Source organism: Schistocerca cancellata, chromosome 3, assembly GCF_023864275.1.
Source record: "Schistocerca cancellata isolate TAMUIC-IGC-003103 chromosome 3, iqSchCanc2.1, whole genome shotgun sequence".
NCBI classification, from domain to species: domain Eukaryota; kingdom Metazoa; phylum Arthropoda; class Insecta; order Orthoptera; family Acrididae; genus Schistocerca; species Schistocerca cancellata.
This window is the reverse complement of record NC_064628.1, coordinates 120,537,778-120,560,517: the sequence shown is the minus strand read 5'-3', so window position 1 is coordinate 120,560,517 and position 22,740 is coordinate 120,537,778. Positions and strand designations below refer to the sequence as shown.

At 38.7% G+C, this 22,740-nt stretch overlaps 1 protein-coding gene across 1 annotated transcript in view; it reads right to left on the bottom strand.

The window, feature by feature from the left end:
- Nucleotides 1-966: 966 nt before the first annotated feature.
- Nucleotides 967-22,740, bottom strand: part of LOC126177136 (pyridoxal phosphate homeostasis protein) — a 71,147-nt gene continuing 49,373 nt past the window's right edge. Inside the window, exons 5-6 of the mRNA XM_049924408.1 lie at nt 11,925-12,023; nt 967-1,677 (exon numbers count right to left, since the gene is read on the bottom strand). Of these exons, the coding sequence (XP_049780365.1) occupies nt 1,540-1,677; nt 11,925-12,023 (237 nt within the window). The 3' untranslated portion in view covers nt 967-1,539. The remainder of the gene's footprint in view (nt 1,678-11,924; nt 12,024-22,740) is intronic.

Genomic DNA, 22,740 nt, shown 5'->3' with positions numbered 1-22,740 from the left:
TCGCCCCCCCCCCCCCCCCCCCCCGACCTCTAACACATAACGTTCTTAGCTTTCTGCTCTTATTAACTCTTGTACACTGTTGTCAGTAATCCCAGTCTTGCTTATTACCCTACCTTCCACCTTTAAGCCCTCAGATTTTCAAATCTCATTTGGTGGACTCCCAACAATTAATCTTTCCTTCTCATCCTGTCCGTTAAGTCTCCCCTGACCACGGGTTCTGGGTGACTTTTCCGAACACTCTGCATTTCCTAAACAACCAGCCTTTTTCCTTCACCGTTCTTCCTTCCCCTTCAACTCTTCTGCCAGAAGAAAGGCCCACTAGCACCAAAAGCTTGTAAATTTAATTAGATTTATATGTGTATTTTCCTGCTGCCAACTACAAGCAGATTTTTTATTTATCTAATTACAGTATGTTTCCAAAAATTTATTGTTTCTGTTGCTATGCAATGTAAAGTAATATGTTATTTTAATACTTCTGTCAGCCTCTTTACTCTCATCCATAATGAAAAACAGATAACATCAGCAAACATACTACGTAAGAAGTTCCACTGACCTCCCCAATGAAATCAGCAGAATGAATCTACTGGCTGTTAGGTTTGTGGCCCACTTCTGTGCACTACTGCGCATTTCTCTACAACCCCCTTATATTATAGACACTATTAAAGTAATGTTACTGCATTGGATGCAGTCTGGTAACTTTTTGGATGTCAAACACTCACGAGAAGTATTCCATTTGCTGCATTTGAAACATTAAGCAAGTTGTTTGAAAAGTTGTCTTCCTGGTGGATCTAACAATTACCAAACAAACTTTTTGAGCAATCTGCGAATGTGTTTCAATTTATACAGAAACTTACATATGTAACCTGAAAAGAAATACAGCAAAATCTGTTCTACTTAACAGTTTCAGCATTTATCAAACATCTATTCTGATGTAAATGGGTTCATCAAAAATAAGTAAGAAGGAAATAAATTAATTTTTGGTAATTTAATTCCAAGTAGGTCACGAAAAGGAATAGGTTACATAGTTACAGTTAAACACACACTACTGGGAAGTACACGCTCAACAATTACAGATACTATTATTTACAGAGTAATAGTTATACTGGACTTCCATACAATATCCATTACAGATTTCACAGGAACTTTCAAGCCACCACGTATTAACCACTAGTGGTAACTGACAGGAAAAACATTTATCAACAGTACCAACAAAGCAAACAAATCTTCGAGAATTACAATGTCTCTAAATGGCCCAATGAAAAAACTTATAAGTATATACAATTTCTGATCAACACAAAATTCCTAGCACTTGATAAGAAAGTAACAGTTTTTACAAAGAAATCCATAATTCCACAAAGGTGTATCCATACAGTGCCGAGGGAAAAAAAAACCTTGACACATTAGTTATGGTGTGCAAGCAATAGAAGAGAATGATTTCTGACAGCAAACTCGGAACGCATAGTATCAACACTTCACAGTGGAAATTTGGCTGTTTAATATGACATTGTTGAATTAATGTTCAAAGCAGTTAAAATATTGTTAATTTCCTCCTGCTTTGCTAAGTGTCATTTCAGCAAAGTCTTGCACCAAGTCTTTCTTGTCAGAATTACTATCTTTCTTCTGTCTTGCACCAAATATAGAACTCCCCACTCTAACATTTGTGCTACCAAGCTCGATCTGAAATTGAAAAGAAATATAAAAACATCAAGATGACTACACTGATAAATATTTTTGAAAGCAGGTTTGTTGTGGAGAAAGTTTAATGTATTTGTTCAATCGGAATATTAAATCAAGTTAATGCAAGTTCATCAGAACATAATGCTAATTAAAATGCTGTAAGGCAACACTTCTGAAATAAGCAAAATGTACAAATGAAATGAGGGCACTCCATGGTATACATTATCCGGTGAATCTTTAACAATGGTCAGTGTGTTTGTTGATGTAAATATTGCGATCACTTAAGGAAGGGGAAATACAGGTACAATCCACTTCAAAATATTATCAAAATTGAGAAAAGTAAGCACACAAACTGCATACTTGAAAGTTGCTAGAATTTTTTTTTTTTATATCTTACCAGTTATGTTCCTTACTGGACACTGGCCACAGTAATAGCTATGTTGCAAATTTAATTCTATAAAATAAATATAACTATCAACAGTATCAGTGCAATCTACTGTGTTGATTGAACTGCCTCAGTTCACTCTCTTTATTGTAGTCTTTTTTTTAAATTTCTGCTTCACTAAAGCATAACAACTGCATGTTATTTCATTTACGCAGCTTTGTGCATGTTCTTTAAGTCTCTAATAAAATTTTTGATATTTTTGTGTGTGTACGTACAGGAGCAATTCAATGGCACGCAAGTCACCATGGCAGTGAGATAGACGTACAACAGAAAAGATTTTTCTTTTAAAATTCATATTTATTGTATACACAGGCTTGGGTTTATCATTATTAATCTCGACACACTGCTGCACTGGTATGTTTTGTCACTGACAGATTACTTATCAATGATAAAAAAGCATTTTCTTTGCAGGAAACAGAGGGGGGGGGGGGATTTTATTTGCTTGAACACTTTGATACAGAGCACTCGTATGTGCAACACTTCATCTAACTGACTATCAACATTTCTTCACCATGCAGAGAGTAGGAAACCATGGCTTGCCAGTGTAGGTAACATGTATTTTAAGTCTGTTTTCATTGTCACAGGGCATGTGGAAATGCAATTCACTTGCTAGAGTGTAATGATACTGTAGCAAGTCTTGCATTTTTGCACTACATTAATTTAGAACTCTCATATTTGACTAATCTCAAAAAGTTATCACTTTTACCCAAATAGGATGTCTTTTCTCTACCTTCATGGAGACATTTATAAAATGTAGGAATTTCCTCAAGCCCTTTACATACAGTACTCTAACATCACATTACTATTAATAATTTCTTTGAAGGTGTCTGCATTCTAGTCTAGACCTATACCTACATCATTACTCTGCAAATCACACTTAAGTGCCTGGTACAGGATTCTTTAAACCACCTTCAGGTTATTTCTCTACCATTCTACTCTCTAACAGCACTTGGGAAAATGAACACTTAAATTTTTCTGTACAAGCTCAGCTTTCTCTTATTTTATTATGAGAATCATTTCTCCCTATGTCACCTGGTGACAAAAACATTTTTTTCACATTTGGAGGAGAAGGTTGGTGACTATAACTTTGTCAAAAGATCACACCACAACAAGAAATGCCTTTATTTTAATGACGGCAACCCCAATTTGCTGATCATGTACATGATACTCTCTCCCCTATTTCATGATAATACAAAACGAGCTACCTTTCTTTGTACCTTTTCGATGCCTTTTGTCAATCCCATCTGGTAAGGATCACATATTGCACAGCAATGCTCTAGCAGGGAATGGACAAGTGCAATGCAGGCAATCTCTTTAGAAGAACTGTTGCATCATCATAAGTGTTCTGCCAATAAAACGCAGTCTTTGGTTTGCCTTCCCCACAACATTATCTATGTATTTGTTACAATTTAAGTTATTCATATTTTTATTTCCCAGATATCTTATCTAACTGGCAGCCTTTAAATTTCTATTATTTCTGATATTTAACATTTCTCTTCATACTCATGTGGATGGCCTCACACTTTCCCTTATTCATCAAGAATTGCCACTTTTCACACCATTCAGATATCACAGGTCTGCAACTAAAAAACTGCATAAGATTTCTTAACATTTTCTTATAGATTTTGACCTCCCAACAACAGGAAAAATATTCAAAAAATTCTATCACATAGGTTTTTTGTATATTGCAGTATTTATGTTCATTAGTAATAAACCTATGCGGTTTTTAAATTTAATAACTATTAAAAATTATATCAATTACAATTGATAAAATAAACTTAAATTTAAAAAATTTTCAATGTTAACCTTTCTTTGTTACCACTTGCAGGTTTTACCGTGAACTCCTGGGCACCAGAAGCAAATGCAAACAATCTTATTGTTCAGTTTTATCATGTTGCGACAAGTCAAATGACAATTTGTATCTGGCATGAAATGAAAAGAAATTCTCAGTAGACATATTACTGTTCAAGTGAACAGTTGTTTCTGTCTAGTCATGGCTACAAGAAGTTGTGTTATTTCTCCAAACAGTTTATGTTATATCTGTGGTTCATACACGGTTAAAAGTCAACAGAGGTAAGCGATTTTGTGAGCAAAGTTTATTTTGGTTACTTTAAATTAAAACTTGGTGATTGAGATAGACCATGGGCCCCGCATAAGGTGTGCAGAAGATGTGAAGAAGATCTTCGTTTGTGGTTCAAGGGTAAGAAAAATGCATTTTTCTTTTGGAATTCCTACGATACGGCGTGAGCAGAAAAACCATACCACTGACTGCTACTTCTGTTCAGTTGACGTAAAGGGATTCAATTCAAAAAACAAAAGAAGCATACGTTTTCCTTGACTCAGCTATACGCCCAGTCCTCCATAGTTCTGAAATACCAATCCCACAGCCACCTTCCAGTTTGGATCAATACCGGACTGAGTTGGAGGATGAGGTTACATTACCTCCTCAGGGTGAATCGAGCTCAGATTTTTCTTCAGTTGAAGATGAAAGGCCTCAACTATTTTCTCAAAGTGAGCTCAATAATCTAGTAAGAGATTTAGGTCTTTCAAAAGATGCAGCCGAACTGTTAGGTTCCAGATTAAAAAATAAAAACCTTTTATCATCTGGCACCTCATTTTCATGGTACAGACACTCAGAAAAAGAATTTACCCAGTTTTTCTCAAAAGAAGGAAATGTAGTTTTTTGCAATGATGTGGAAGGACTCCTGCATTGCTTTGATAAGCAGTATCACTCATCTGAACGGCGCCTATTCATCGATTCATCAAAAACTAGTCTTAAAGTAGTCTCACGATCACGTAATCCTGCAGTGGAGTTGCAGCGGTTCTTTCCACCATCTGGCTGAGCTACGGCAACTGTTAAGCTTCACACCTGATTTCTGCACTGCCCTCCAGGAAACCTGGTTCCCGGCAATGCGAACCCCTGCCCTCTGCAGCTATAAGGAATTTTACAGGAACTGTAGCAATTATAATAGTGTCGGGTGGACTGAACTCAGTATGCAGTGAACCTGTGCCCCTTCAAATCCCTCTTGAAGCTGTGACTGTCAGGTTAAGGACGATGCAGGAAATAACTGTCTGCAATCAGAATGAGATTTTCACTCTGCAGCTGAGTGTGCGCTGATATGAAACTTCCTGGCAGATTAAAACTGTGTGCCCGACCGAGACTCGAACTCGGGACCTTTGCCTTTCGCGGGCAAGTGCTCTACCAACTGAGCTACCGAAGCACGACTCACGCCTGGTACTCACAGCTTTACTTTTGCCAGTACCTCGTCTCCTACCTTCCAAACTTTACAGAAGCTCTCCTGCGAACCTTGCAGAACTAGCACTCCTGAAAGAAAGGATATTGCGGAGACATGGCTTAGCCACAGCCTGGGGGATGTTTCCAGAATGAGATTTTCACTCTGCAGTGGAGTGTGCGCTGATATGAAACTTCCTGGCAGATTAAAACTGTGTGCCCGACCGAGACTCGAACTCGGGACCCGAGTTCGAGTCTCGGTCGGGCACACAGTTTTAATCTGCCAGGAAGTTTCAACTGTCTGCAATGTTTATCTTCCTCCAGACAGTGCAGTACCCCTGAATGTATTGGCTGCACTGATTGATCAATTCCCTAGATAGGAAATTCTTTTGGTAGATTTAACGCACATAACCGCTTGTGGGGTGGCGTCATGCTTAATGGCCAAGGTAGGGAGGTCTAAAATTTACTGTCACCACTCGACCTCTGCCTCTTCAATACAGGTGCCCCCACACATTTCAGTGAGGCACATGGCACATATTCAGCCATTGATCTCTCAGTTTGCAGTCCTGGCCTTCTCCCATCTATCCAATGGAAAGGACATAAAGACCTATGTGGTAGTGACCACTTACCCATCTTCCTGTCACTCCCCCAGCATCATGCCTACAGACAGATACCCATATGGGTGTTGAGCAAGGCAGACTGGGAAGCCTTCACCTCTGCTGTCACCGCTGTCCGGTGACCAGTGTCCTGGTGGAGGCTGGAGTCCCTCCACTGAAGGTTAGGCATGCACAGCTGCTCGCCAGTTACGTTGCACACATTCATAGTTCTCCTGTGCATCTGAATTACAGTCTCCTTTTCCCAACCACAGCAGTTCATCTCCTGCATCGGTGGCCCACATCAGGGCTTATGATTGCAGTTAGCGTCCGGTCCCTTCTGTCTGAACTGGAGTCCTTCCCATTACGGACTGCGCGCCTAGAACCGCGACACCACAGCGGCCGGCCTTTATCATTTGATCTAAGTTTTAGTGCATGTCCTTTGTCCCTGTGTGTCCTCAACCCAGGTGCTTTTAGGGTGGAGCTCATGTTTCTTGCATCTCTCTGTGGTTTTCTTGTCCATTTTAGTGCTTTTTGCCCATCTGTCATTCTTGTGGATTTCTCCTTTCTTCCAGCTGTGTTTTGTATGTCTCAATTATTTTACTCCCACCCTTCATGAATTATTTTAATTGGAACGAGGGACCGATGACCTCGCAGTTTGGTCCTCCACCCCCCTTTTACACCAACCAACCAATCACCTACAAGAAGAGCTTGCAGTAGCTGAATTTTGTATCGTTTCATGGGTAAATGTCAACATAACACACACCAGATGGACATTGGGGGTAATTTGAGCTGTCGATTTGCATGGCGAATGGATTTCTGCAGACTCATTGTGAAACTATGATGGATGCATTCAACATCTGTGTCAGACACTTGAGAACAGTCCGATGATTTGCCTTCACACAATCATCTGTTTCTCAGAATTGTTCATGCCATCGTCTAATGCTTTGTGCTGTAGGAGATCCACACCATACCTACTACAAAAGTCAAGCTGAACAGTTATTACTGACCCGCACTGAGCAAAACGTAGAACACAAAACATTTACTGGTGTCCTGATGCCATTTTTAGTAGAACAGAAGTGGCTGCACACTGCTGCTACCTAGTGGGAACCATGTAAAACTCTACTGTTCGCGCTTTCCAAGAGTACACTGTTCATGCACATCTCAAATAACATAATAGTTATGATTTTTTAAAATTGATTGTTGCTTTTCAATATCCCCTGTATAATTCCAAACCTGTTATAAACGTTTTCTTGCTTGCATGTTTAACTTCAAGTATTTCACACATCAACTCACTTGTAAATAATCAGAAATCTGAAGCTGTCTTATACACGGGAGCTAGATTGTTTTATTCCCAAAAAGCATTATCATTCATAGTTACTCTTCACACAAACAGAAAAATATGTAGCAGTCGGTCATTGTTCACAGGGCAGGTGAAGTGGTGGTGGTGGTGGTGGTGGTGGTGGTGGTGGTGGGGTCGTCCCTTTTCTTTGGATCATATTTTACATTTATACTAAAATACTTCAATTATGCAGATTCAAACAAAATTTGCAAGGCGTTTTACAGAAGCTGTTTGGAAGTTCGTTGTGTAAAATGCACCTGACACCTAGCCGCTCTATGGCGCACAGCTCATCAAACTGCAAAAGAAGGTCTGTGAAATATGATACCCTGGACCATATTTAAGCTCTTATGGGGCATTTCTATTTCGCGGCAGCATGGCGTCGTCAAGTAAGAAGTTGCGGTTCGATACAAGTGATTTAGACAATAATATGATAAGTAGTGGAAGTGAAGATGAATTTGCAGGATTTGCAGAAAGTGAATTGGATTATGAGATGTCCAGTGGAGAAAAGGACTCGTCGTTTTCTTCTTCAAGTGACGATTGTGCGTCAGCAAATGACGACGACGACGACCAAACAACTAAATTGCAGTGCAAATACTTTTGTTGAAGTAATGGATGAGGCATCAGATAATACACCTCCTCCAAGCTTTGTGTATGCAGAAGTACCAGGCCCTAAACATATACCAGCAAACGCCACACCAATTGATTTTTTCAATTTGTTCTTCTCGCTGCAGCTTTTTACGATTATGGTGACAGAGACTAACCGATACGCTCGCCAGGTGATTCAGTCAACGCATTTATCGCCAAATTCAAGAATCAAACAGTGGCAGCCAACAACTGTAGCAGAAATGAGAGCTTTTATAGCAGTAATTTTGAATATGGGACTGATAAAAAAAAAAAAAGACAATTTTTAGTTATTGGTCAACTGATGCAAACCTGTTGACACCATGGTTTTCGCAAATGTTTTCACGCAACAGGTTTCAGTTGTTGCTGTGGTTTTTCCATTTTGTAGACAATTCGAAACTTCACCCTCCTGGTCACCCATTATATGATCCAACAGCCAAATTTCAAGTGTTGGTGGATATTGCCAACAATGTTTTCCGTCGCTACTACACTCCACACCAGCAACCGAGTGTTGTTGAAAGTCTTGTTGGGACAAAGGCGCACTCACAGCTAATCCAGTACCTTCCCAATAAACATCATCACAGATGAGGAGTCAAATTTTGTATGCTGTGTGATTCAGTCGTAAATTACTGAATAGGGTTTTGTGCATACTGTGGTGCAAAAAGTGATGATGACAAAAACGAAATAAAAGAGAATGCCCTGGGATATGTAGTCGTCATGAAACTACTAGCTCTTGGGAGCTACATGCAAAAAGGTTACCATGTGTTTTGTGATAACTTTTTTACATCTATTCCTCTGGCAGAAAAGCTGTATTCAGTTGGCACTTATCTAACGGGAACAATTAGAAGAAACAGAAAATTCCTGCCAGGTGGTCTTCTGTCGAATTATGCTGTAGGTCAGCTAAAGTTTTTCAAGAAATCTTTTATACTTCTCTGTGGCTTCAGACAGAAGAAATCACAGAGAAATCCAGTCCTCCTTGTGAGTACATCATCCTCTGCTACATCATCAGAAAAGACAATTTGCAATAGACAGTCGGTCAAGAAACCAGATGTTATTTTTGAATATAATAAGTATATGGGTGGCATTGACTCAGCTGATATGATGGCATACTGCTATTTAGATGAGAGGAGGACTGTCAAGATGTGGAAGAAGGTAGTGTTCAGCATAATTGCCAGGATGTTGCTGAATGCATATGTTTTGTACAAGGAAAGCCTAAATCCCAGCGACAAACCACTGACACAGCTGAAGTTTAACAGCATAGTCAATAGCAAACTTTCTAAACAGTGGTTTCAGGCAAGGACTGCAACCGCAAGTGCAATAGATATAAATGTACCTGCTCCAACAGTATATGGTGTAGAGACTCTTCCAGGGAGAAAGGAACGCTACTGTAGTGTTTGTTGCAAGAAAGGACTGCATCCTACATGTGTTGGTCAGCATGTGTGCAAGTAGTTGACATAACTGCAACCTCACATTTGTCAGTGATTTATGACTGAAGAACTGAGAACATGTTCACAGCAAAACAATTTTTTTTGTAATGTTATGTTCTTTTTGATTTTTTCCTTAGTGAAATAAAAAAATTTTGTATTCCTTTATGGTGTTTTTGTTAAGGAAACTACAGAGATTCTATATATACCTGAAATTTTTGAGTATATCATCATTTGATGGGTCTCAGAGCAAACTGAAATCAAAGTTTTAATTTTTTTTTCGATAAACCCCATCATGAAAATAATTTTTTTCTCTGAAAATATGTTCTTTCACAATGTGTATTGCACATATTACTGTAGCCAGCAGCATTCCCTAAAAATTAAAAAAATTACATTCCTTTATGCATTAGTTTAGATTTTATTGCAAGTATGGCAGAGGTCTGCATTTTACTGTAAAATCACATGGCACTTCTAACATGATCTTTTGAGAAAACGTCTGGCACTAAAAGGGTTAAAACAAACATATCACTTGAGATGGACTTTCAGTTTAGTATATTTTGAGGAAATCTTTAAAACACAATCCTAAGTTGCAATTACTTCCTGGAAGGTTTAGCAGTTATATAACGAGACACACGCCTTTGTCATTTCATTGACTTAATAAACAACAAATGCATTGACTTGATAAACAGTAAACACATTGTGCATTCAAATATTTAGTAGCCTTATATATTTTTTTTTACATACCACTTGTCACATTTTTTTCTTTCCATAAGGAGTGTTTGTAATTGCTGAATGTTTTGGACTAACCATGCAGAGTCATAGACAGGCACAACAGAAAGACTGTCTCAGAAAGTGAGCTTTTAACCAACAAGGCCTTTGTCGAAAGTCGGCAACATATACATACACACTCGTGCAAATGACCCCCCCCCCCCCTCCCACATACCGTATTTACTCGAATCTAAGCCGCACTTTTTTTCCGGTTTTTGTAATCCAAAAAGCTGCCTGCGGCTTAGAATCAAGTGCAAAGCAAGTGGAAGTTCGAAGTTCTGAAAACTGTTGGTAGGTGCCGCCACAACTAACTTCTGCCATCGAATATATGTAGCGCTACACAGGATGCTTTGTAGGCACAAAGATAAATACTGGCGCCAAAACCTCCGCGTCAGTAAAAAAAGAAGAAGAAGAAGAAGAAGAAGAAGAAGAAGAGGAAGACGAGCTTTTTTCAAGTAATGGCCAACTCTACTTTCTGAATTTTTTCCTACATGTGAGAAGAGATGGTTGCTAACAGGGACCTGATGAAATGTGAATCACATGCAGTATTCTCTTCACCATAAGAATAATACGAATATCAACATTTTGCCATGTATTCTTTCGTGTTTGCTGCTCTCTCATTTAAATCTTGTCTGCCTAATAAACTACGAAACTAGAGTGAGACAACAGCAAACGCGGAAGAATATACGTATCGTGTCATGTTTATATTCGTAATATTCTTATGCCTAATAGTGATACAGTCAGAAATGAAGCACGGCAACTGACTAGATTTTTAATTCTAAGATGACTAATTTCTGTGCAGAATTTGATGTACTAAAGAAGCGGTCGCAAAGAGTTTCAAACGGAGAAACATTTTCGCCTAACTCTCAGAACATGTTCCATCATACGCAGTCTATTGTTTGGTTCTTGTTGATCATTATCAAAGAAAGCAGCAGTGTAAGTAACAACACATAGTCTCTTGCCATTGTTTCGCTAATGAGACGATTACTCTCTCTTTTTTTTTAATTGTAAGTGGCAGCAGCGCGCACAAAAGCAAGCCATGCCGCGAGCGGCGACAGGCCGTAAACACGCACTATCAGAATGTGACAAACAATGCGTGACACAGTACAGTAATGCATTTTCAGCTTAGAGTGACGCAAACACCTATAACAAAGAAAACAGCACTTATCAGATCAAAGCAAAATAAGCAATTGATTCAAACCAGACGAAGCACATGAAAAAGGAAGGGTACCCGTATAAATACGGACGAAGCGCCTGACGCATAGCAATGGCTACCTGGTAAAGCTTAACTGCTAAGCTTACGACTCGAACCAAACTACTGTAGCTGTATCGTCATTCAATCGACCTAAATTGTGTCTCATATTACAATGGACCAACTTTGTTTCGATTTGGAGGTGCGGCCTAAAACTTAACTCCCCCCTTGAATTTCGAGTCTCAAATTTCCGGTGCGGTTTAGATTCGGAATTTTTTTTTTCCTTTATTTCGAGTCTCATTTTTCAGGTGCGGCTTAGATTCAAGTGCGGCTTAGATTCGAGTAAATACGGTACACAGCCTACACGCTCACAGTAGCAGTGAGACCCATTTCTCATTGAACTAATTTTCTGAAAATTTTAGTTGCCATCTCATTTTTTCTATTTTCATTTTGCAGTGGCTTTAGTATGAAGGACGTATATAAAAGGACAAAATACAATAAATTTAAAAATGTGATACCCAACTTTTACTGCAATGATATGTAGAAAATTTTGCTATATGGAAGCAAATATTGAAACACTCCCAATTCCAACATGACTCTAAATAAATTTAGTATGTATAATCATCTTACCGCATGTTCAAAATCATCTGACATCCCCATGGACAGCTCAACTTCTTCCAACTTCATACTCAGCGATTTACATACTTCAGTTCTCACATTTCTCAGACACTGAAACAAACATAATATTTTCAATTCTGATGTCAATGAAGCAATTTAGTCTATTTACTGTGCCCATTTTGGAATAGATGTTTCTAAACAAAACTGTCTAAACCTATGATTATCATTAAACTGTAACATGGTTTCACACTAATCATAATTTAGAACACACTCAACAATTTTAAGCAAGTAATAATCTACTAGATTTATTTAAGTAGAAACATTTCACTACTCAAATTTTTTATTTATGCTGTGCTAGTGGGATTCTGGGCCACTTAAAATTGTGCCTACTATGTTTGAACCTAAAATATCCTCTCCGAAAAAAATCTGCAGAGAAACTGTACTGCAAGCTGAAAGGTGTGCAAATGTACAAAATCCAAACCACAACAGCATCAATCCATCTAACGCTTGCTCATCACAGAGATTCATATGGAAGTCTTATATGCAAATTACATGATCTATCCTTGCGAGATAAGAAATGCTAGCAGTGTAGCACTTCTGTGTGATTATTTTTAGTATTAGTAAATAGGAAGTATGCTACATGCTCAACTTGCGAAATGTGAAAGTGGGCAAACTACCTGATGAGAGTTTCTGCATCTTACACATGGAAACTGTGCCTAATGTACATCACTTGATAAAGTCTTATTACTTTTATCAAACAATGGAAACTCCTAGTTGGAATATCCACAATACAAGGGAAAATATGAATTGCTACTCACCATAAAGATGACTTGAGTTGTGTGCGCGTGCGCGCGCCCACACACACACACACACACACACACACACACACACACACAAAGGCAAGCACAATTTTTGCGCACATGACCACCACCTCTGGCTGTTCAGACTGGCGATCGACAACACCTTCGACTGACTGAATGGTATCACAAGTAAGAGGCTATAGGTAGTCACTAGAAATATTCCCAAGCGAGTCTTTGATAGCATCATCTGCTCTCTCTCTCTCTCTCTCTCTCTGTGTGTATGAGGTACCATCGGTTTGCGCAGCTGTTATTGCAAATCATATCCGCTAAAGTAATCACTTCACTAATGCAGGAAGCTTGGGCCCAGTGGTTCTTTCCAGTCTGAGCTGCCGGTCATTTGTGCATGAGGTGAGCTCACTGTGTGTGTGTGTGTGTGTGTGTGTGTGTGTGTGTGTGTGTGTGTGTGTGTAGGGGGCGGGGAGGGGGGGGGGGCGTGCACTTTGGCCGAACGCAAAGTGGGTAACAGTGTTTTCACTGAGCCTTTCTACTACTCCATGTTACCTTTATGGTGACTAGTTACCTGCCTTTTTCCTGATATTGTTTATTCCTATTATGGTGGTCAAGTGGTTCTTTCTAATTTTCATATCATCATCCAAATTTATCCACCATAAAATGTAAATTTGTATCAGTTTATTTCTTACTTCGATTACAGATTACATACACGAAATTTACAAAATACAGTGAATATAATCATTCAATCTTGATATGATAATAGGAATGTCTAAGTGGAATAAAAATAACAGAAGGGGTCAAGTAAAAGGTTGCCAAGCATTCAATGTCTTCCTTCAGAGTGACACATGTAACTATCACTGGTCCCAACCAACTTGTTCATGTTCTTACTATCCACTCATTGCCTCAAAAAATTCCATCATTCATTTGAACATACACTGTTGAATAAAGAGCTACTTTAGTTTTCTTAGTACATTATGGAATTCAGTTAGGTTCCCTGTTGCTACTACCATTTTCTAATATTATTTGCCATCTTCTATCGGGTCTGCATCAGAACTTCTCTCATCTCTTTGAATTCAGTGAAAAACTTCCTTGGTCCATCTACCATCTATTCCTCTGGCTGCATCTCCCACCCACTCCATCTACCCTACCACTGCAATTAAAACTATCTTTTTCACTTCACTCTGATCCTTTTTGTTTCCCTAACCTCCTAGCAATTTCCAACACACATCTCTAGTGATCACTGAGTACCCTACAGTTTTTGAATGTTTTCTGTATTAAAGTCCACACCCTACTACTGTTAAGTGATTATTCACCTTCCTTTCAGACACTTCACAAGCTTGGTTTTGAAAATCCTATGTAGTTTACTGAAAGAGCATCACATCACTTTTACTGCTCTGTTAATTTCTCTGCCTGCCCTTTTAGCCACTGTACATAAATGATATAAAAAACCACTCACCCACTGCTTCCATCACTTCATTAATTCATTAATTTTCTTTTTGGTATCAAATAATAGAAAATCTGGGCTGCCATACCAACAATATGGAAACAGGAGATTGTTTATTTCCATGCCTAGTTATAAATTTTTTCTATTTAATTCCTCCTTTCATGTTTACATGGTAAAAGGTCATTACTAAATCTAAAGTGGTTCAGAAATGCCATAGCAATATATATTATTTCTTAGCTTTCCCAGTTTTACAATCAAAGATTATCCCTATGGTGACAATATAGTGAATAGTTGATTACAGCTACAGCAGTAACATTTCTGATGGCATGGAATCTATAGCGTGGTCATACATTTAATCTTCAGTATATTAATATACACTGAACCAATGTATTGTTTCTCAAGGGTTTTAAGTAAGAATTTGTTAAGTAAAATTAAAAGCTTCCTAAGAAGTTTAAAAACCCCACACAAAGGAGTCATTCAGATGGACGATTGTGCTGTATCCATTTGTTTGTTTAAATATAAATATCTTCCTTTATGTGGCTATAATACTAAAGAATATGTTTTATATTATGAAGGTGAGGCTGTTATGTCTATAGTTTTTTTAAAATTAATTCCTTTTGGCCCACTGCTATTAGGTAGAAAAATTACTTCAAAAACCATAATGCTATTTTGTCGAAAGTCGACATGTTGAGAAACGTGGCTGTTGTACTTAAGGTTTATAATTTATATAAAAAACAGCTACCAGCCAGCCAGCCATGTGGCTGGTAGCTGTTTTTTATATAAATTATAAACCTTAAAAACCATAATATTGCCTTCATTCTGTCCAAGATCACTTGACTATCTATAAAGTTGTTTTAAATATTCTTATTCACAATAAAGCCTACACCTCAATTTTCTACTGCTTTCTTCCTATGTAATGAAACCCATGCCCTGATTTTAATTATATATGGTCTTTCTTCTTTTGTTTCACTTCCCATAACCCTACTATATTTCCAACTACAATACCAAACTTTTAAAATTAAAGTGTAAAATCCATTGTTAAAAAAGAAACAGCTGGGTTTTTAAGGTACGTGTCAATGTCTATTCATGTGGTAAGGTGCAAGTGTGCAGAAGTAGATGAGTGGGCCACTTGGCCTGTAGCCATTATCGAGTTCCACTGTGCAGTACTTTGAATACTCTTTCACATGCACTGAAATACCAATCCCTCACAAATTTGTGTGTAGCAGAAGAAACTTAACATTATTCACAGTACATTACACTGTGCTCAAAGAGTTAGGCAAGACAACATGACAGTGCTAAAACTTTGGAAGAGTTACTCTCACAGCAGTCTTAGCCTAGCTTCAAATGCTTCTAAATCTCAGGCATGAAGACCAAATGTATCCATTCTTATGACGATCCCATCCCATCCCAGTAAGGAACCTATCACTCACGGAGTCATCATGATCATTTTGTAACAACTTACCCCGTAGAATTTATTTTATGTATGCACACATGACCAGTGTTTCTCTTTCGTGATATTTGACCCAAGTTGCTCTAGATTTTAGATGTAAATGAGGCCAGAATGAACAACACCAACAACAACCCCCTTAACTTCTTCCTTTAGACTTGTACAATGGAAGCTGGGAAGTAGAGACAGAAGCATTAACAATAGCTTTAATATAACATCTGAATTATGTTTACAAGCATAAACTCATCAAAATACTGTTACTAAAACCCATGTTGTAAGTGTTTTAGTTGCTTGGAGGAGGGAAGCAGCATCCAATCAGCTTTTTTCAGTTCATGCTCAATCAGTACATAAAATTTAGGCTGCTCATACTGGAGGAGGAGGATGAGGATAGTGTTTAACGTCCTGTTTACTACAAGGTCGTTAGACACACAGCACAAGCTCTGATTAGGGAAGGATGGGGAAGGAAATCGGCCATGCCCTTTCAAAGGAACCATCTCAGCTTTTGGCTGAAGCAAGTTAGGGAACTCGTGGAAAACCTAAATCAGGATGGCCAGACATAGGTTTGAACCAGTCATCCTCCCAAATGCGAGTCCAGTGTGCTAACCACTATGCCATTTTGCTCGGTTGAAGAAGATCCATCACAATACTTTTTTGACAGCTTTCTTCACCTCAAGATGCTGTCCTATTACATTCTGGAATTTAGATGGGGAGGGAATCATTTTGCAATATTTCTTCTCTTCTTGAACTGCAACTTCTACCTTAATCCTAAACTTTACTGATGGCCACTTTCTTTTGCAGTTGTGGTATTCCACAAAGCAATACAGATTCTGTTACACCTTAGCCTGCTACTGCAGACACTATTTATTTATCAATGTTCCATAAGTCTTTGCAGACAGGAGCACATACAACTACAACAATAATGATTCATTTGTACTCATTGGCTACACAAGATTTAAGAACTGTCTTAGTTGTGCTGCTGTGGACATGGGCTTGCACCCTTGCCATTCAGTTGACAGCCAGTTGTAACTGGAAAACAACACCTAACATTGGTTAGATGTGTACTTAAGGTGCATCTGACGATGGGAATGCAATTCCAGGACTCAATCATGCAATAAAAAATTATATATCCATTTTGCAGCCAGAGGCTATTTTATTTATAACTGCTAATCATATACCTCTGCATTCCTACCTCCCACTACAATGGATAGTTCGAATTTTGTAAATATTTTTAGCTCTGTCTGGTTTCGAAAGTGCCCCTCAACACCCAACAAACCCTTTTTATTTTACTATTACTCTTTTTGTTGTTGTAAAGATCTGTAAACACTCGTCACATGCTCCTACACAAAGTTGAAAGATCAAGTTCCTCCTTGAAATGATTGCATCTTCATACAGCTGACAGAAAATGTAAATTTTCCTCCTTGTTTTAACTGACCTTTGTACTTCAGTAACCCTCAATGCAACAATTGCTTTATCATTTTCAATATGGCCATCCTCAAACAGGTAAGGACTTTTTGTTGCAGTTAGAGCTAATATTTCCATCATGAGTAAGAACAGGAAAAATTCGCATTTTGCAATAAATGCGAAACAGATGCGAATTCAGCTTCAAAATGTAAAAATGCAAAATTACTTAACAGACACTGTTTCTTAGCGAACTGTATCCAAATCAGCTATTTATCAACTTTATTTTCTACATACAATATTGAAAATGTATGCAGTTGCTGGCACTGTACATCATCTGATTAAGCCCAATTTGGAAAGATAATGTGCACAACCTACTTGCAAAATAAAATGTACGAAGGCAAAGATGTATCAATGAACTCAATGATCTGGAACCACGTCAGTTGTGGACGGTTGAATGGTCCATTTATGATACACTTCGTGTAATGCAACATAGTATTAAGCCTTGGGACCTAGTATTTTATAAGAGAGAGACGCATACGTACGTTTGTTAGCTAAAGCTAGATAGAGAGTATAATGCGTACAATTTTAATGTGACAAAGTAGGTGGTGGATGTTTTGAACTATAGTTACAGGAATTTGATTATGACCCTTACAACACCAAAAGAGACTGACGATCCCTGTGACAATATGTCAGTTCTGCTGTAGGCTGCTGCCCAGCAAATTGGAGGTGGGGTTTGTTTCCCCTGTTGCAGTCAAAATTCTCATCTGTTTACCCTCGTGGCCACCTTCAACAACAGCCCACAGCGACCGCCCTCTACACTATAGCGACTGGAAAACAAAATCAATGGTGCTGAAATTCTTTCCCTAACATCAAAATCTAGTTGCTGTGCGCTTGGTTCTACTACTATGCTAAGTGCCTTGTCAGTTCTACCCGTAGCACTGTCAAGCACTTGGGTCTTTGAATGCCCACGAAAGGTCGAAATCAGTAGTCGCACATTTTTTTTATCTTCAAATTGGGTGGGAAAAGACAAATAATGTATGGAAACACTTTATATTGGATATGCATTCACTTAACTGGCAGGAAAATGCTGAAAGTTTCCAACACAACAAGCTTAATTACAGTCAAACGAAGAAAACAGGCCACTTTGGAAGAAAAAAAGTATTGAAGTGTTTGAAAAGCAAACATTCCAGTTAAAAAGTTCCCAACCAACACTTTAAAAGTCAATTTCAAAGATCTAATAATTTGTCTTCACTTATGTAGATGACAACTTTTTAAAGTTGTGCATCTAACCATTTACAAAGAAAATAAGTGCAAATTTTGACAAAAAGACATGAATTTTGCACAAATTTGATGTGAATTTTGCCAAAAATAGATGCTACATTTTCTGGTACCTAATCATGAGTGACCTTGCAAATGATCTGTTCTATGTACTTTCAAGAGGAAGCATTTAATATTGTCACAGCATCTCTTGTAATCCCCACCACTTACAAGACTAACTATCCCAATCAACCGCTGGACAGTTAATATCTCCCCAGATGACAATATGACGGGCACATTCATACCAGAGTGGTCACATCTGCTGCCTGTAGTCCACAGGGGCTAAGCACTGTGATTTGTCTGCCTCGTAGCTTAGTTGCCACACTCAACAGTGCAGGAGGTCAGCACCAAGTGAATGTTTAGTGTTTCTGTGCAATATCGTGTGTTCACCTGAGGTTTCAGCCTTGTGTGAAATTGTGCACTGAATAAGTTTCGAAGTGAGCAAAATGCAGAAGCAAGGTCATATGTGTAGTACTACCCCAGGCGGTGTGCATAAAGGGCGAAAAGACATTTGAAAACAATCATACCGTCGTATCAAATGTACCAAAGCTTTTTACTGATCTGGTTACCAGCGAAGAAACCAGGAATAACAAACTTTGCACAACTTCATGAAATGGTCATAAAATCTTGTGGCATTTCAAAATCAACTGTATTCCATATTACTGGTGATATAACACTCGTAAAAATCTCTAAATATGTGTATGTGTTTTGATCCTCCAAGAAAGGGTTTCAAATGAAACCGGAAATCTACAGAATTTGACAAAGAGTTAGTGCATAGAACTGTACTTAGATTTACAAAAGATTAGAGTATCCAATGGCTAGAAAAATACAAGGGGATCTTGGTGCAAAACTTAATTATTCTGGCTCAGAGACCTTCATTCTTTGTGTTCTCTGCTCAGTTTCTGATTCAGAAAGTGTAATGGTGGACAAAAATTTATAATGGAATGCAGAAGTATGCTTCAATAAAACTTGGGTTTGAAAAAACCATATGTACAAATATATTTTGCTCTACTTCAATGGAGGTAGTGGCCTGAAAGTACCTACAGGTACTTACTACACAGTGAAATTCTGTGATCTGGGTGTTGGGCGTAGTGACAATGGGTCAGTAAGAGACGCAAATAAATTTTTAGGAGGTAGGCAATATTCTCAGTTGTAATAAGGTGAGCCTTTGAGACGAGGTACTGGCAGAATTGAAGCTGTGAGGACGGGTCGTGAGTCGTGCTTGGGTAGCTCAATTGGTAGAGCACTTGCCCGCGAAAGGCAAAGGTCCCGAGTTCGAGTCTTGGTCCGGCACACTGTTTTAATCTCTAAGGAAGTTTCATATTAGCACACACTCCACTGCAGAGTGAAAATCTCATTCTGGAAAGATAATTTTATTTGGAAAGCAAATTTTCTGACTGGACGCTGAAGCAAACTGGAACAAAAAAATTATGAGGACAAGGAAACTGGATGATGGAATTGTGAGTACCTGTAACTACAATCAACTCTGATACTGCAACAACCAAGGTAAACCATCTACAATTACTTCTTTTTTCTACAAGGTCATCCATTCAGTAGGATGTAAGGAAAAATTTCTGTTTAGGAAATGTTTTTCTTTTTTCTGTTTTGTGTGTTTGTCATATAATATGTTCATGATGTGCAATGACAGTAGGACTGACAGACAGTTGGGTTGACAATCAAGAGATGGAGAAGGTAGAAAATCTGATACAAGATAATGAGGAGACAGCCAAAAATAGTGTCAGTGGCATAGAATCAGATAGGGAAGAAGTAGGTGGAGATTCAGACAGTTTTTGTTCACCAATTCAAGGTTTAAGTCACAAGCAGATAATTGGTGGTGATAGTGAATCATTTTAATATGCTTGCAAAACTCACTGGCAAGAGATTTGATAGTTGGAAACGAGGAAGCAGATTTGGGAAAAACTTGAAAAACACATTGTCAAATTAGACAAAGTTGGCTCGACATGGGTGGGGGGGAATGAGTCATTTGGATAAAAAATTGGAGAGAAAGTCAATTACTAAAATGTATCAGAAAAGTTGAGGTAGAAAATACTGCACAGACAATGAGGGATTAGATGTAGATTTAAATGATTTTAAAACACATGTAAACAAAGAGCATAGCAAAATATTACATTCTACTATTAAAAATGAAAGTGATAGAATTAATTTCAAATTGAGTGAAATAAACATAATATTTAACAAAGAACTTCAGATGTATAAGACTACGCTTGTGCATGCATTTGTAATATCTCAAATGTGGCCAAAGTAGATGAAACTGATGAAAACGCTCCAAGGCAAAGGTGGTCTCTAAAACCAGGAGCTGTTCCTCATTTATTTCCCAATGTACCAAAGTATCTATGAAAAGTAAACACTCACGAGAGAGAAGCTGAGGCAAAGGAAATGTTGGATGAGATGTCACAATGTCTCTCACTCTCTCTTCTGCCGAGGAAAATTTACGGAATGAAATGGTACTGGACGCAGCAGTAATTACATTAAAAACAACTTTCAAGTATAAAAAACTGGAAGTTGTAAGATTACGTAATAAATTAAGAACAATGACTGCTGAAATGAATCTGTGAAAGCAACTATCAGACGAAAAGTGTGAGATGGCATAGTCAAATCTCCAAGATCTTTCTATACTTTGTAAGAAACAGAAAAGCATAGCAGACACTTCAAGTATGCCAACTGAAAAACAATAAGGGAATGCGGTATGACGACAATTTCTTCTGGACAGCATGCTCTTAAAAATGAAGTCACCCAAGTGATACAGATGATGTTCCTCCTTAAACTGAAACATCTATGAAATTTAGTAACGGGTCTCAAATGAAAATGAAATGTCGTTTGACGAGGGCCTCCCAGCGGGTAGACTGCTCGCCTGGTGCAAGTCTTTCGATTTGACGCCACGCCGGCAACTTGCGCGTCGATGGGGATGAAATGATGATGATTAGGACAACACAACACCCACTCCCCGAGCGGAGAAAATCTCCGACTCAGCCGGGAATCGAACCCGGGCCCTTAGGATTGACAGTCCGTCGCGCTGACCACTCAGCTACCGGGGGCGGACAGGGTCTCAAATGCTCATATGGAAGCAATATGCAAAATGAAAACAAATGCTTAGGTGTGCTGATTTTTATGGAGTTAAGCTACAAGAAGAATTTTATTTTAGTACAACTTGTTTCAAAGTTGACAGTTTCATCAGTTCTGGGGAATATACTCCCCAACGGGGGCTCAAGTATTGAACAATTGGAAAAAAATCGAAAACATAGTGCCGCGTTGGCCGCTGAGCACCTGCGGGTGATGCAACCCGCTTGGGCTGGCTCGCCAGCGGGTACGCGCGCTGATAGTACGGCTACAGCGCGCGTACACTATTTTGCTCCCGTGCCGGCCCTCGCAGTGGCTAAGTCCGTTATCAGCGCTCTTATGTAATCAAGGTCATGCGCTCAGTATATAAGCGGCCAACGCTTATATGGAAATACGCGTGCATTTCTGCCAATGGACCTTGGAAATGATAAGAGGTGACAATTTTTTAGATATGTTATGTTCACCGATGAAGCCACATTCAAAAACAATGTCGAATTAAATCGTCATGATTGCCATTATTGGTCCCCTATCAGTCCACACTGGCACAGACCCGTTGACTATCAACATAATTGGTCGTTAATGGTCTGGTGTGAAATTTTAAACGGTTACTTAATAGGACCATATTTTTTTGACCGAAATGTTACAGGGGAATCTTCTCCGCGATGATTTGTTGGAACTAATGGAAGATGTTGATTTAGAACCTAGGCAACAAATGTTGTTCCAACAGGATGGAGCAGCTCCACATTATGCTAAAAATGTGTGGAACGTTTTACATTTACGCTACCCTGGTCGATGGATAGCACACGGGGGACCAATTCAGTGGCCTCCGCGTTCACCAGACCTAACATCTCCTGATTTTTTCTTGTGGGATTCCACAGCCAGAAACGATGTGGAGCAACGCATTCAAAGAGCATGTGCAGCCATACCACGGGGTGTGCTGCTCAAAACTGTGGACAACTTTCGCAGATGATTGACTTTGTGCGTTGAAGCAAATGGGGATAATTTTGAACCATTTCTTTGTGGCTAATTTCTAATTTCATTAAGTAAGCACCCCAAATTGTGAGAGGCAAGGGGACTCTCACTAATGAAGCACCCCATGGGAACATCATTCTACTACGTCCATGTCATCATTCCTGGGTAATGCTAAAAGTAGGATACAGTACATTTTGTACAAAAATAGCTTAATTTAGTGTAACAAAAGAATTGGTGCACATTTTTTACCGATTTGACACATCTTTCTCAGATAATTCTAAATAAATCAAGAATTCTTTCCCAATTTAACTTTCTTCTCGATTTCAGCACCATCTGTCAATGGTTTTCAGAGAAAAC